The sequence below is a fragment of the Schistocerca cancellata genome, chromosome 2 (genome assembly GCF_023864275.1).
Source record: "Schistocerca cancellata isolate TAMUIC-IGC-003103 chromosome 2, iqSchCanc2.1, whole genome shotgun sequence".
Lineage (NCBI taxonomy): Eukaryota > Metazoa > Arthropoda > Insecta > Orthoptera > Acrididae > Schistocerca > Schistocerca cancellata.
The window spans coordinates 909952376-909968167 of record NC_064627.1 but is presented as its reverse complement, the minus strand read 5'-3'; the positions used below and the strand labels follow the sequence as shown (position 1 = coordinate 909968167).

General features: G+C 38.0%; 1 protein-coding gene across 8 annotated transcripts in view; it reads right to left on the bottom strand.

Moving 5' to 3' along the window:
- The window catches only part of LOC126162846 (choline-phosphate cytidylyltransferase A-like), a 135052-nt gene extending 120279 nt beyond the window's left edge, over positions 1-14773 (bottom strand). For 4 of the 8 annotated variants that reach the window (XM_049919609.1, XM_049919610.1, XM_049919613.1 and 1 more), the window contains exons 1-2: positions 13994-14773; positions 13203-13321 (exon numbers count right to left, since the gene is read on the bottom strand). In XM_049919609.1, the coding sequence (XP_049775566.1) occupies positions 13203-13321; positions 13994-14012 (138 nt within the window). In that variant the 5' untranslated portion in view covers positions 14013-14773. Of the gene's footprint in view, positions 1-13202; positions 13322-13509; positions 13705-13762; positions 13912-13993 lie in introns of those variants that run through there. The other 4 variants (XM_049919611.1, XM_049919615.1, XM_049919616.1 and 1 more) reach the window with 4 other exon arrangements.
- Between the last annotated feature and the right edge of the window lie 1019 nt (positions 14774-15792).

The following is a 15792-nucleotide window of genomic DNA, read 5'->3' as shown; positions in this document are numbered from 1 at the left end:
TGGGCGTTGAAGTCGCTCAGTAACAGAAAAGGTGGCGACAACTGGGCAATCAGCCCAGTCAGGACATACTGCGGGACATCACCATCTGGTGGAAGATAGAGACTGCAGACAGTAACAGCCTGAGGCGTCCACATACAAACAGCGACAGCCTCTAAAGGTATTTGTAGTGGGACAGACTCGCTGTAAAGGGAGTGAAGGACGTAGATGCAGACGCCACCAGATACACTCTCATAAGCTGCCCAGTTCTTATAATAACCCCGATAGCCACGGAGGGCGGGGGTTCGCATCACCGGAAACCAAATTTCCTGAAGAGCAATGCTGAGGAAAAGGTGAAGGCTGAGAAGTTGTCGGAGCTCAGCAAGATGGTGGAACAAACCACTGCAGTTCCACTGGAGGATGACATTGTCCATGGCCGAGAAAGGCATGAAGGGACCGAGGAGGCAGATTATGCCGCTGGGTCACCTGCTGCCACCGACTGAGTACCTGTGCAAGTAGGTCATAGCAGAATCCCTAGTGATCATGATTTTGGTTAACACTGAAGTGTACGCATGAAACAGACGTCCAATAGTGTACACACCAGATGAATGGACAGAAGTGATAAAATCTGCACATCCAAAAAATTTCATAGTGAATAAAATGGAAAGAGAAGACTTCAGAAGTTTGGAAATCCTGAAGACAATGATCTCAATCTGGAGATCCCTTCAAGTTAAGTGAAAAGCACTGTTAGCCAGACACAGAAACTTTCATGTCCATAGATACTCATATCAAGAGAAAAGAAGGCTTGCTGAACCAGACCCACATTAGCTGCCAATAAAGTATAGAAAGCCACTTCCTACCAAGTAAAAAAAAAAAAAACCTGATGATCTACTGTCTCTTAGGGCATACATAACTGCAGCAAAATCAAGATTTCTTTCGGTCATGTACTGGTTACTGGTTACTGTGTAAGAGTAGTGTGAAATAAATCCTTAAAAATTTATATTTGATTTTTTAAATTATTTTCTGGGAGATCTAGTCATAAATCCCTATAGCCTACATCTAATTAGACTGACTAACATTAATATTATGTAGCATTAAGTGAGCTGCCTATTTCATTACATGCCTTGTAAGTATTGAGCAAGTGTTTGAAGTGCAAAGATTTCGATTTTGTATTAAACATGAACCACGGACCTTGCCATTGGTAGGGAGGCTTGCATGCCTTAGCAATATAAATAGCCAAACTGGAGGTGCAACCACAATGGAGGGGTATCTGTTCCGAGGCCAGACAAACATGTGTTTACTGAACAGACGCAGAAGCCTTTTCAGTAGTTGCAGGGGCAACAGTCTGGATGATTGACTGAACTGGCCTCGTAATATCATCCAAAACAGCATCACTGTGCTGGTACAGCGAACGGCTGAAAGCAAGGGAAAACTGTTGTTGTGGTCTCCAGACCTGAGACTGGTTTGATGCAGCCCTCCATGGTACCCTATCCTGTGCAAGCTTCTTCATCTCGCAGTACTTACTGCAGCCTATATCCTTTTGAATCTGCTTAGTGTATTCATCTCTTGGATCCCTCTACGATTTTTACCCTCCAGTCTGCCCTCCAATACTAATTTAGTGATCCCTTGATGCCTCAGAACATGTCCTACCAACCGATCCCTTCTTCTAGTCAAGTTGTGCCACAAACTTCTCTTCTTCCCAATCCTACTCAATACCTCCTCATTAGTTATATGATCTACCCATCTAATCTTCAGCATTTTTCTGTAGCACCACATTTCGAAAGCTTCTATTCTCTTCTTGTCCAAACTATTTATCGTCCATGTTTCACTTCCATATGTGGCTACACTCCATACAAATACTCTCAGAAACGACTTCCTGACACTTAAATCAATACTCGATGTTAACAAATTTCTCTTCTTCAGAAATGCTTTCCTCATCAGTGCCAGTCTACATTTTATATACTCTACTTTGACCATCATCAGTTATTTTGCTCCCCAAATAGCAAAACTCCTTTACTACTTTAAGTGACTCATTTCCTAATCTAATTCCCTCAGCATCACCTGACTTAATTCAACTACATTCCATTATCCTCGTTTTGCTTTTGTTGATGTTCATCTTATATCCTCCTTTCAAGACACTGTCCATTCCGTTCAACTGCTCTTCCAAATAATTTTTCCCAAGGGCATGCAGTTTCACTGTATGGGTAATGATGATGGCGTCCTCTTGGCTAAAATATTTGGGAGGTAAAATAGTTCCTCATTCAGAGCTCCGGGCGGGAACTACTCGGGAGGATGTAGTTTCCAGGAGAAACAAAACTGCCATTCTACGGATCGGAGCGTGGAATATCAGATCCCTTAATTGGGCAGGTAAGCTAGAAAATTTAAAATGGGAAATAGATAGGTTAAAGTTAGATATAATGGGTATTAGTGAAGTTCAGTGGCAAGAGGAATAGGACTTCTGGTCAGATGAATACAGGGTTGCAGATAAAAAATCAAACAGAGGTAATGAAGGAATAGGTTTAATAATGGGCATAATCCGTATCGCTTCAGGCAGGGGGATTACCTTCTAGACTCGGATGTTATTGATTTTAGCATATTTTAAAATTCAGGAGTAAGTAAGAAACACATATTTTTGTTTTCTTCATAAAAGTTCCTGCCCCAAGATACAGGCCTTCAAAGATGACACTGGAAACACCATTTTCAATCTGCGAATTTCAGAAAACAGTTCTAGATATTTTGTTAGAGGTTTTTTTCTTATTTGAACGCTAACTGCTTTACAATTACAATGGTATCCTCCATTTGGACATATCTGTCAAAGTTCTTTTACTGCCGCCTCTCGAATTCTTTTTTTTTTTTTTTTTTGTAATTTACAGAAAAAAACAATTTTTTTCCAAAAACGCCAATCCAGAAAAGATAGATTTTTTCTGTTGATTAATACCATGTAGTACTTACTATATTCTCGATAAAGGAGAGCTTCCAATTTTAAGTTGGACAGGTTTTATTTTAAAAAATCATTTTTTTAACTTTCAAGGATGTACATCTTCACTGAAAGTGTTTCTTACTAATTTCTTTGTTATAATGTTTATTTCTATTGTCTTTGTTGCAGTTATTTCTTATCACTTTCTTTGTTGCAGTTATTTCTTATCACTTTCTTTGTTGCAGTTATTTCTTTTCACTTTCTTTGTTGCAGTTATTTCTTTTCACTTTCTTTGTTGCAGTTATTTCTTTTCACTTTCTTTGTTGCAGTTATTTCTTACACTCTTTTGTTGTTTCTTGTCAGTTTCTTTGTCGTGGTTGTTTATTGCAGGTTTCTGTATTGTAATTGTTCAGTACTAATTTGTTTACAGATGAGGCTTCTAAACAATCTGAGACCATCCAGTGAGTTCTGTGTTTTCATGAGGAATTTGCTAGTTGACGCAGTTGGAGTGTGTTTAGTGAAAGGGACTGTTTGAAATATCTTCTGACTGGGGCCACAGGAGAGTGAAGTGTGCTGACTATGTGCATATCCTTAAAAGAGACAAAAAAAAAAAAAGTGTGTTCTCATTTGAAGACTCTGTTTCAAAGTGAAGATGTTTCCAGTGACGACTTTTTTTGTTCTTAATGTTTTGACAGAATAACAACAATGATACTATCAGAACAAGGTGAAGCCTCCCATGGTGCAGATGATGTAGATTTTGCATCAATGGAGGAAGAATTAAATATCCTGAATCAGTCAACTACAGAGGTAGGTGTTAGCCCTTTTAAGAAACCGCGGTCAGTGAAGTCCAGTCATAAGCTCTATGCATCAAGAAAGCACAGAGAAATTAATAAAGCTATGGATGAATACACTACAGCTAAACTGACCACACTTAGATCAGTTACTGCTGCTACAATGGCACGTTACCAAGATTTAAGTGAGTTTGGACGTGATGTTATAGTCAGCGCAGGAATGATGGGACACAGCATCTCCGAGGTGGCGATGAAGTGGGGATTTTCCTGCACGACCATTTCACGAGTGTACCCTGAATATCAGAAGTCTGGTAAAACATCAAATCTCCGACACCGCTGCAGCCAGAAAAAGATCCTGTAACAATGGGATCAAGGACGACAGAAGAGAATCTTTCAACGTGACAGAAGTGCAATCCTTCCACAAATTGCTGCAGATCTCAATGCTGGGACACCTACATGTGTCAGCGTGCGAAATATTCAGCGAAACATAAGGCCCACTCATGTAACCCTTGAGGACTGCACGACACAACGCTTTATGCCTCGCCTGCGCCCATCAACACCAACATTGGGCTGTTGATGTCTGGAAACATGTTGCCTCGTCAGACAAGTCTCATTTCAAACTGTATCGAGAGTATGGATGTGTATGGGTATGGGTATGGAAACAACCTCATGAATCCATGGACCCTGCATGTCAGCATGGGACTGATCAAGCTGGTGGAGGCTCTGTTATGGTGTGGGATGTGTGCAGTTGGAGTGTTTAATATTTTCTGTAAGATCATTAATATACAATATGAATAGCAAGCACCGCAACAAACTTTTCTAAGGCACACCTTAAGTTATTTCTACATCTGGCGATGACTACCCATCCCAGATAATATGCTGTGTCTTCCCTGCCAAAAAGTCCTCAACTCAAGTCACAAATTTCACTTGATATGCCCTTATGATCGTACTTTTGACAACAAGCATAGGTGTGGCACTGAGGCAAATGCTTTTTGGAAATCAAGAAATACTGCATCTGCCTGACTGCCTTGTTCCAAAGGTTTCTGTATGTCACGTGAGAAAAGTGAGAATTGGGTTGCACAAGATCGATGTTTTCAGAATCCATGCTGATAGGCATTGAGGCGGAGGTCATTCTGTTCAACACACCTCATTAGTTTTGAGCTCCAAGTATGTTCTAAGATTATACAAGAAATCAATGTCAAGGGTATTGAACAGTGTTTTGCGGATCACTTCTAGTGCCCTTCCTGTAGGCAGTTGTGCCAGTACTTTTTTCCAAGAACTGGGCACTGTTTTTTGTTTGAGTGATATATGACAGATTACAGTTACAAGAGGGGCTAACTCAGCCACAAATTCAGTATCTAATCTGACAGGAATTCCTTCAGGCCCTGGAGCTCTGTTAAGTTTTAATGATTCCTCAACACCACTGACACTAGTTTTTATTTCATTCATCTTTTCAGAGGTACAAGGATGAAATTGGAGCAATTTTCCTGGGTTTTCCTCTGTAAAGAAACATTTGAAAACAGAGTTAAGCATTTCAGCTTTTGCTTTGCTACCCTTAATTTCAGTTCCAATCTCATTCGCAACGGGATGGATACTAACTTTGGTGCCACTAACGGCCTTAACATATTACCAGAATTTCTTTGGGATGTGCAAAATATCATTTGAAAATATTCTGCTACAGTAGTCATTGAAGGCATCACAAATTGCTCTCTTGACAGTCAAATGCATTTCACTCAGGTTCTCTCTGCCTGTAGTCTTATGATTTACACCTATTATGCAGTAGTCTCTGTTTCTTTAGAAGTTTCTTTACAGTGACTGTATACCATAGAGGTTCCCTCCCATTAACAACTGTTCTACTGGGTACATATCTACCCTGTTATGGTCAACTTTTCTTTGAAACTTGAGCCATAGTTCCTCTACATGTTCCTGCCCTGTGCTGAAAGTTTTAAGTTCCTCCCTGAGACACGACACTACTGATCTTTTTTTATCTAGTTTACTGAACATATTGGAAACTCCAGGTTGAAATAACAATAATATCAGGAATACGATAGATTGCTACTCACAGTGAAGATGAGCCGTTGAGTTGCAGACAGGTACAACAAAATTACTGCTACACGTGCAGCTATCAGCCAAAGCCTTCCTCAGCAAAGAAAACATATACGCATTCACACAAGTAAGCACACCTCATGTGCACTCTGCCAAGTCATCAGATCATCTTTATGGAGATTAGCAATCTATCCTATTCCTTATATTATTGTTAGTGAATAGGCCTATATAATATCTTTTTGCTTGTTTTAGTTGTTCTTTACCTTTACATCCTTGGTAGTCACTGTTGTCATCACTGTGTCATGGTTACTGATACCAGTTTCAATGTGGCCATCCTCAAAGGGATCACGTCTATTTGTTGCCATTAGATTCAATACATTTCAATCTTGATTGGGATTCCTAACTATCTGTTCTAGGAAGTTTTTAGAGAAGGCATTTAATTGTGTTTCACAGGACTTCTTATGATGCCCAATACTAACAAAACTGCAATTTTCCCAATTAATTTTTGGATGATTTAAGTCTCCACTGAGGATTACAGTATGATTTGAGAACTTACATAGAACCAACCAATGAACATGAAGTGTCAAAAGTGACAAAAAGCTTGAAACCTAAAAACATCAGAAGAGGCAGATGCTCCACAGACCACAAGACTCTTGATGTACATTGCCAACCTATCATTTAGTGAAGCAGAGTTTCCCGAAAGGCTAAAAATATTAAAAGTGAAGACATTATTTAAAAAGGGTGACAAGTAAAAGGTAAGAAACGACTGTACAATAGCACTCATTCCATCACTCATCAAAATATTGAAAAAATGGATGGAGCACAATTAACAAATATCTAAATAATCATAAGCTCCTGAAAAGGAGTCAGCTTAGGTTTCAGGCATGTAAAAACAAAGAAACAGCAGTAACTTGCTGCACTGTACAAATAAGCAGAAATGTGGGGAAAAAAACAACAGCCTAGTAGGAGTTAATTAGATATCTCCAAAGCATTTAACACTGTCATCCTTTCAGAAAAACTAGAGGGGTTAGGTTAGCTTAAAAAAGAAAAAAATGCCTATGACACTAATACAGATTTTAGGACTGAGTTGACATTAAATGTAAATAAAGCAGACTGCATGCAGTTTGGAAGAAAAAAAAAAATGTAAATGTAGATCTGGTGTAGGTTGACAGATTCATAGGCAAAGTAGCACCTACAAAATTAACTATGGAGAAAATAACAGCAATTAATTGTGAAATCTGTAGTTTTATTACAGCAGATCTGTAATACATAGTCACGGCTTAAGTTAAGATTCCTGTATGCTCCACAATAACCAATATTGTTCATTACGCAACACTTTCGAGTAATGTCACCTGTTGTTATATGCGCTAAAGATGACTATGCAACAGTTGAAATCTAGATCTGCTGTAATAAATTGACAGATTTCGCAATCAACTGCTGTTCTTTCCTTCATTGTCTATATTCAACAATCATTGCACACAAAGGGGTCACATGGATTCCAATCTGATCTACAAAACTGCTGGGGACCTCACACTTTCTTCTCTTATGTTGGAGGAACACCATAAGAACTACCCTGGGGCACTGACTGATACTGTCTATGAGTGAGGATAAGGGACATCACAGCTTTAAGTGTGTCTGCATGGTGCATAGTTATTTTTTCGAAGTGTGCTCCTGAAATAGCCCTGCTACCTGAGTAGCAGAGCTATGGGCCACTTATAGCACTCTTGGTCATCATGCATGCTATCGAGTTGACATATGAGCTGGTTGCCTGAGCTTCTAGACTTCTTGTGCAGTCGTTTGGTATCCTTGAATCTTTCAGGTACCCCCAGCTCACCTGCAGCTTCATGTAGTTAGACCGCTGGAAAATCGAATGGGGATGGATTATTAGAATCACAGACGAAGACCCTGAATAGGTTGAAACCACTTTCAGTGGGCAACTGCGAAACTGCATTCAGTAGTGTTAGAGGACACCAAAGCACTGCAATATTTTCTGTCTCACATTAACGTTGTAGGGTCGAGACCCCAGTTATGGCCACATTAAGGGCAATTCGAGATACATCACATTTTTAGTATAGGAAGACAGTATACAAATTACTTCAAAAAATCGTATCTATTGCTTCAAAGTCTACACATTACAACCATGTAAAAACAAATACTCCAAGTTGTATAACAAAAGCAGAAAAAAATATTGAAAAATAAATGGCGCATTTCCCCAGTTTTGGCCATGTTAACCCTACCTATGGCCAGTTGTTTCCCAACTTATGGCCACTTCATATTATAATAAAACCATGGCTACAATAATTGTCAGTCCATGTGCCAGAAAGTAATCTGTGCTTTATACAAGTATATAAGACAACAAACAAACATCAAATAGGTAAAAGGTACAGAAACTGAATGAACAGAGAAAAAAAATCATTAGGCAAAGTAATTATTAAATCAACTTCCAGACAAGTTTATTTCTCACAAGTATCAATGGAACCAGGGAACTTTGTTTTTAATGAACGTCCTTCTTCCATCAAGACTGGATCTGGCAGTTTCCCTATAATATCTTCACCCGTTATAGTCGAAATATCATTTTCAATGTATTCGAAACAAGTTTTCTGAACATTAGAACTTTTTAGGCACTGAATTTCATATTCAGAGTGAAAGCACTTTCAAAATTACAGATACATACTTAAAAACTGCAGGTCTTGTTCTTCTATTTCCTGTTAAACTAAATTTTACCAAAATAAAGTCCCCTACTTTCAAAATCTCACTTGAAGATAGTTTCACATTTTCTGGTATTTCATCTTCATCTCCTTCTAAGTAGTCATCTAAACTGCTTCCACTGACTGTCCATTCTTCTTCATCGGAAGAACTTGTTTTCCTATCACTCAACTCTTGTCTGTTTCTTGTCTTCCCCTTTTTACGTGAGATAATGCCAAGTGCTGCTCTTTGGACTTTAACTTGTTCATAACTTTTCTCTTCCTTTTTTCCTGCTCCTTCTCCTGCTTCTCTTTTTCCTTCAGTTCATGATATTCCACCCACTTGTCACTAGTCACAACAGTGGGTGTATATTCTTTCTTTCTCTTTGTGCCTCGTTGTTTGGGTTCTGGCCAAGTGATGACACTTTCAAAAACTGTCGCTAATGATTTTGGTGGTGTCACTTGGATACGCACCGAAGATGGACTGTGGTTGGATGTTGGAGTAACTGAACTATGTGAAATACTGTTGGGGGTTGTTGATATATCTGCAGGAATAAGACTGTTGGTGGGTGTTGAAGGAATATCTGAATTCTGTAAAATGCTGCTGCGTTTTGAAGATATGTCAATATTATCAACATTTAGAATGGATGAAGGATTAAGTCTGTCTGGGTTTTGTGAAACATTCTCTGTTTGATTATCTTCAGAGGGAGGCGCTATGCTATCTGTCAGAATGTCATCAGTGTTACCACTAGCACCATGCATTTCAACCTCATCAGCTATTTTTCTCCAGAACTTGAAAAGTAATAATGCTTCTTGATTTCCTTCCCACGCATTATTCCTTCTCTTGGTTGCTCTGAACTCATCTAGAAGGACAGGATCAATCTGCTTTTCTATATATGAGAAATGTGTCTGAAGTTCCTCACTTGTCTGAACTTTTGTTGACGCTAGTATACTACGAACAACTATCTTGCTGAATCTACATTGTTCACATTAAATGGAAACAGACCAGTTGCCCTGAAACCAGCACGAATATTTGCCACCATTTTAGGTTCTGTAATAATTTGTGACAGAACAGAAGGTACATCAGATTTCGAAATTTCAGTGCCATTATTTTCAAAATGCCATTTCTGAACAATCTTCTTCCACATATTTTTCATAGGTCCAAAGACAGCTATGTCTACTGGTTGCAAGATGTGTGTAGAATTGGGATGGAGAGCACTAGAATGATCTGATTTTCCCTACAATATCTGCTCAAATGAAGTGTCAAATGAGAGCAGTGCCCATCTAAAAATATTACTACAGGCCGGGGAATTTCAGCTTCTGCAAACAATGTAGTAACATTATCTTTGTCAGAGTTACATGACTCATCATAAACATGATGGCCACGAGGACCTATGATTAATTCCCCTTCAGGAGCCAGAAAAAGAGACATTTCATCCATATTAAACATTCTGTTTGGGTCATTTAACACATCCATATCATTTAAAGTGATGGATACTTCGTGAAACCAGTTTCTTATTTTCTCTTCTGTAACAGAACCTCTAGCCCTATTGACATATTCTGCATGTTTTTATGACAGAACCGTGTGTCTCTTAAGAAATCCATAATACCACTTTTATCCAGGTCGATTGTTAGTAAATGTAGCCTTACAAGTTTCAATATCTGCACTCTCAATAAGTTTTTTCACAGGTGCACAGAGATTTTCTTTAGTAACTGGAAGTCCCATGCTAGAACAGTCCAAAACCCAGTCGACCAATTTTTTTTCAATTTGTTCACCTAAGACGGAATGTGGACCACAGTGCCTTGTAGATTCATTTGGAGATACACCAGAAATTTTGTTTCTTAATGTTGTCCTTGGAACTTTGTACAACTTGCTTGCAGTAGCAACCTTCATTCCCTCATCAATAGCCTTTAGAGCATCTTTTACTTTGCTGGGAGAATACTGACACTTCTTATTCTTTGGTTGACTCATTTTTCCTATAAATAATACACAAAGATGGAGTTAAAGAATGTTGCATATTTGAATAGTGCCTATTGCATATTTTGTATCTTACAAGCATAGGTAAATTAGTATGATATGCCAAGACAATACTAACAATGAGGTATATATTGATATAAAAATACCAAAAATATTTTAATAAGCCTATTTAAATAAAATTAGCCTAGTGTAATGTAGGACAGAACACTAATATTGATGTTTTTGTATCAGGTTTTAGAAGTGGCCAAAACAGGATACATATATGTCTCCACTTACGGCCACATGCATGGCCATAACACGGAACCAGGGCTAAATATGGATCTGTTAATGACCACACACTTTTGATAGCATGTTTTTAGGCTCAGCGATATAATACTTTAAAAAAATGAAAATATAATGTCTTATCTTACCTATGAACAGATTAAGTTTCTTATGAAGTTTTATTTAAACATGTAAAATACAAAAAAACAGATCATGTGTTGAAACTTCCTGGCAGATTAAAACTGTGTGCCCGACCGAGACTCGAACTCGGGACCTTTGCCTTTCGTGGGCAAGTGCTCTACCAACTGAGCTACCAAAGCACGACTCACGCCTGGTACTCACAGCTTTACTTCTGCCAGTACCTCGTCTCCTACCTTCCAAACTTTACAGAAGCTCTCCTGCGAACCTTGCAGAACTAGCACTCCTGAAAGAAAGGATATTGCGGAGACATGGCTTAGCCACAGCCTGGGGGATGTTTCCAGAATGAGATTTTCACTCTGCAGCGGAGTGTGCGCTGATATGAAACTTCCTGGCAGATTAAAACTGTGTGCCCGACCGAGACTCGAACTCGGGACCTTTGCCTTTCGCGGGCAAGTGCTCTACCAACTGAGCTACCAAAGCACGACTCACGCTCAGTCTGTCTGCTTGTGTCTGTATATGTGTGGATGGATATGTGTGTGTGTGTGTGTGTGTGCGAGTGTATACCCGTCCTTTTTTCCCCCTAAGGTAAGTCTTTCCGCTCCCGGGACTGGAATGACTCCTTACCCTCTCCCTTAAAACCCACATCCTTTCGTCTTTCCCTCTCCTTCCCTCTTTCCTGATGAGGCAACAGTTTGTTGCGAAAGCTTGAATTTTGTGTGTATGTTTGTGTTCGTTTGTGTGTCTGTCGACCTGCCAGCACTTTCATTTGGTAAGTCACATCATCTTTGTTTTTAGATATATATATATATATATATATATTAGAAACTTTTTTTTTAGAAACTGGTTTTGCTCCTTTTGTAAAATTTAATGAAACAGAATTGCAAGGTTTTCACAGCCTTCTGTCAATTGTTATTGTTGTTGTCATCTTCAGACTAAGGATTGGAACTATTTCAACCAACAACAGTAGTCTCCCTTGAATTTTTTTGTAGCATATTTACGATGTAAGTGCAAAATATGCATCAAAATCTCACCAGAGAGTTGTCTGTTATCTAATACGTTTTCTGAGTTTTGCTTGCACTTTTAGTTTTTATGCCAAACAGTGTGTTAAAACAAAAAAATGGCAAATTGTGTTTAAATATGACACAAATGCAAACGCGAGGCTATGGTACAGATCAACACGTTACAACAACCTTCATTTGCATTCATATTTGTCGGCTTCACCAACTCACAATCAAATTATCACCTTAAAACCTAAACTGAATCTTGGGCTACACTAAAGATCAGTCTATCACCACATCCAAGATTTCAGTGGTGATCCAATATCACACTTGAGCCACCTACATTAATCCCTTTGTCTCCCTCTATAAGATTCATGATGGGAAAGTATGTATGTATGCAAATTTGTATTACAATGTATTATTTGGTATTATTTTATGTATGTATTTGTGTATTACATTTCCTTATAATGACTTCACATAAAATTTGTGTGTACATTTGGGTAACATCCTTACATATTTATTATTAGATAAATAAATATAAATATGTGGATGTAGGGATGAAAAGGCAGGGCAGTGTGGAGACCTAGTCTTTGGACTGAAGACCACAACAAAAGAAACATCTTGAGTTGTTCCATGCTATATGTTACAATAACAAACTTAGTCATCATTTCACAAATATGGTACACATGAAGTTAACTGTAAAATAGTGTCATCTTCGTATGTTTTCTTTGTTTTAGTTTTTATAATTCCTAATGTAACTTTACGGCAAAAAATGCAATTACATTTACATTCTAAAGTATTTTTTTACTAAATATACATTTATTACTTGTCTTCAACTGAAACTGATTTGACATATATCTAACATTTTTATGTTGGGGGTGTGTAACACACAAAGTTGTAATGTAAAGTCTTCGCAGTGGCCCCTTTGTAACTGGTCTTACTGAATGAAAGTACTGTTTAATTTACAAGTAAAATGTAACTATATTACAAGTTTTACATTTGAACAAAAATAAAAATCATAAACGCGAGCCTTAAGTCAATTTTGGATTGCACTATAAAGTGGCACCATGTTTCCACTCAACAAGAATCCCTTGCTACAGTCACTAACATCGTGGGCTTCTTGATTATATGGTACTTACACCATACTAAAATAAGTAACACTAGCCCGTTACGCCCTAATATCTGTACAGACAAAATTTATTCAAATTTGTTTCCAGTAGAACAGCAGTGCAAAACAACTTTCTTTCAATTCACTTAGTGACACAATTATTTAAACTTATAAACAATAATTTCTGCATACCAAATTTCTCTTTTAGCCTACCATGTGAAATTTTCCGCCGTGCAATTTCTCCTCATATCTGCCTTATGATTTCTCCATTTCACATTATGAAGTAGTTTAATGTTACTCACCATTTGTATGGGTAGATTACTGTTTCGCAGGCAATTAGAACCTTCTACTTCCCGTGGACGCTTTCTTGACATCCTTGACGGAGACTGGAGGTTCCATCCAGAATTTGGCTCAGCTTTACCTGCAACATCATATGTAACTTACACTCTTCCTTTCTGTTAGGCACTTATTTCTGTCTTTAAAAAGTCCATGCAGTTACAACAATCGGCATGCAATAACAGCTTTTGAGCGTCGCAGCAGACGATCTTTAGTGTACTGGTTACGGTGCTGCAGATTTTAGCTGCCTTTGTAAACATGTGCGCGATGTACCGTTCAAATTCGTGCCATTTTAAATTTTCATAATAAAGGGGAATGGAATTTCACCATTTTCGTTATCCTTTTGCTGTTAAAACTTAATAACTCATCCATTTGTGTGCAAACAGCCGAGTGGAGGTATCAAGTAATCGACTATTGACGAAGCCTTCACGGATATAATCAAAGCTTTTTTTCCCCTTACACGCAAGTGAAATACTTCAAAAATAGTCATCCAATTCTTATTTTCTGTTTTAGATAATATCAATACCTGGAGGCATTAATAATAATTTTCGCAACTCACTTGTTTGAATATTGTTATCCTTGGTGTTCCCGTAATTTCAATCTATGAGTTGCGTCACTTATCGTATGATGTTGTGACGTGCCAGGATGTGAGAAATTACGACAGTATTATTATAACTGGAAAATTTTTATTTCGTAAACATTAGACATGGTAACCGAGGAGTTAAGCTATATATGTCGGTTGTTGTTCTGTACTTACTGTTTCCAATCAATGACATTGTCACGTTCGCAACAGATTCCGGCAAATTGGTTAACTGCCAACGTATCTATTTCTTGCAGCGAATGATTCGAAAATAAGCACTTCTTACACTTAAGCATGTATACTAACAGAAAACATATCTAACAGTTCTGTTGCAGTGTCTACCCGATGATACGTGTGAACCTAATCGATGTGCAGCTATGACCTGGCACGACACGTTTCGCGTTTAGCGGGTCTACGTAACGGCTCCCCTCCTAGAGGCACTGTTCTGCGTGCGGCGTAGAGAAAATTGGAACCGTTTAAGTGCTGAATTGACGATAACAATTAGACATCGTCGAGTTTGACGTATTGCAACGTATCCATGAAAACGCAGGTCACATACAGAGAGCCTATATAGGCTCTCTTTCTAGTTCACATAAATTATAGCAGAGACATTTGACTATTAAGTATCAGGTCCATGGGAGTGAGTGTTTAATTGAGGAAGAGACAATCCCTAATTCCATTTTCGTGTCTTATGAGGAGATAACATGTTTTATATCACCCACTTCCAATTAAAGTGGTGAGATGAATATAGAAGTAGCTCGCAAAAATTCAGATAGTGTGCATTTTCATTCTTCGGTCCGCAACGTCATTTCGTTGCAAAAACGTAGTAATTTGTTTAAACGAAAGCAGTAGAAACATTGTCACGCATTTTATTCAGTAGACTTCTCATCAAAAACATTGGTGATTTCCCCAGAGAAATTTAGAGCAATGTATAATGGTTGTACTGTCTGGCTGTATGGTGTTTCAGACCAGATGATAAATCTGATAAAAATCGGTAGTGCCACTGCCATGGAATTGCAGGCATGAAATGGGAATGGGGGAAAATACATACATTAGGGAATGTGTGTAGGTCTCTTGTCAGTCCCACTTCATGATTTGATATTAAAAATAAGATACTAACAATGCAAATGAGGAAGGAAGTTCAACCTGACTAATAGAAATCTTATACTCTGCATCTCATACCATAAAGTGTTTCAGAAGATTGCAACCATTTTAAGTGATGCATTAAAAATTAATTTTAAAGGATTATGTATGAGCTGACCTGATGTATTTAGAAATGTATATTGCCACAGAAGTATGAAAGCTTCAGCACAGTTTTATGTATTACAAATAAAATTTTTTACAGTACAACTCATTTAATTATTGGTATCAGTTGCAAAATATATTTTCTGTACGAATTACCAGTGACTGTGCTCAGCAGATTGGAAAAAGTGCATAGAAGTTTGTTTAGCAAAAATCATTTACTGTTTACAATTTACAGATCTAGAACTGCTAGTTTAGCAAGCACTCTCATGTTTATATCATCTGTGTGTTAAGACTTTGCAGATAAGTCTTCAGAAACATTTGTAGCACACCTAGGAGAATAACACAAAATGTTAGCATACTATGTTCACTTTCAATACATATTGTTGTATGGGGTTATTTTTCGGAGTAATTCATAAACCAAACTAAAGTTGAGTCCAAGAATGTGTAATAAGGATTACTTGTGTGAAATTAAGAACATCCTACAGAACCCTGTTGAGGGAGCTAGGAATATTAACTACTGCTTCCAACATGGTTATTCCTTAATGAAATTTGTCAGTAAAGATATATCTTTTTCAAGCCAACAGCTCAGTTCATTGTATCAATAGAAATCAGAATAATCTTCATAAAGATTTGAAATCAGTCACTTTAGTCCAGAAATGTGTTCCTTCTACACTGCATCAATACACCAGCCACCTGACAGAGTGTCACGGAGGGTAGTTCTCGTTCCACTA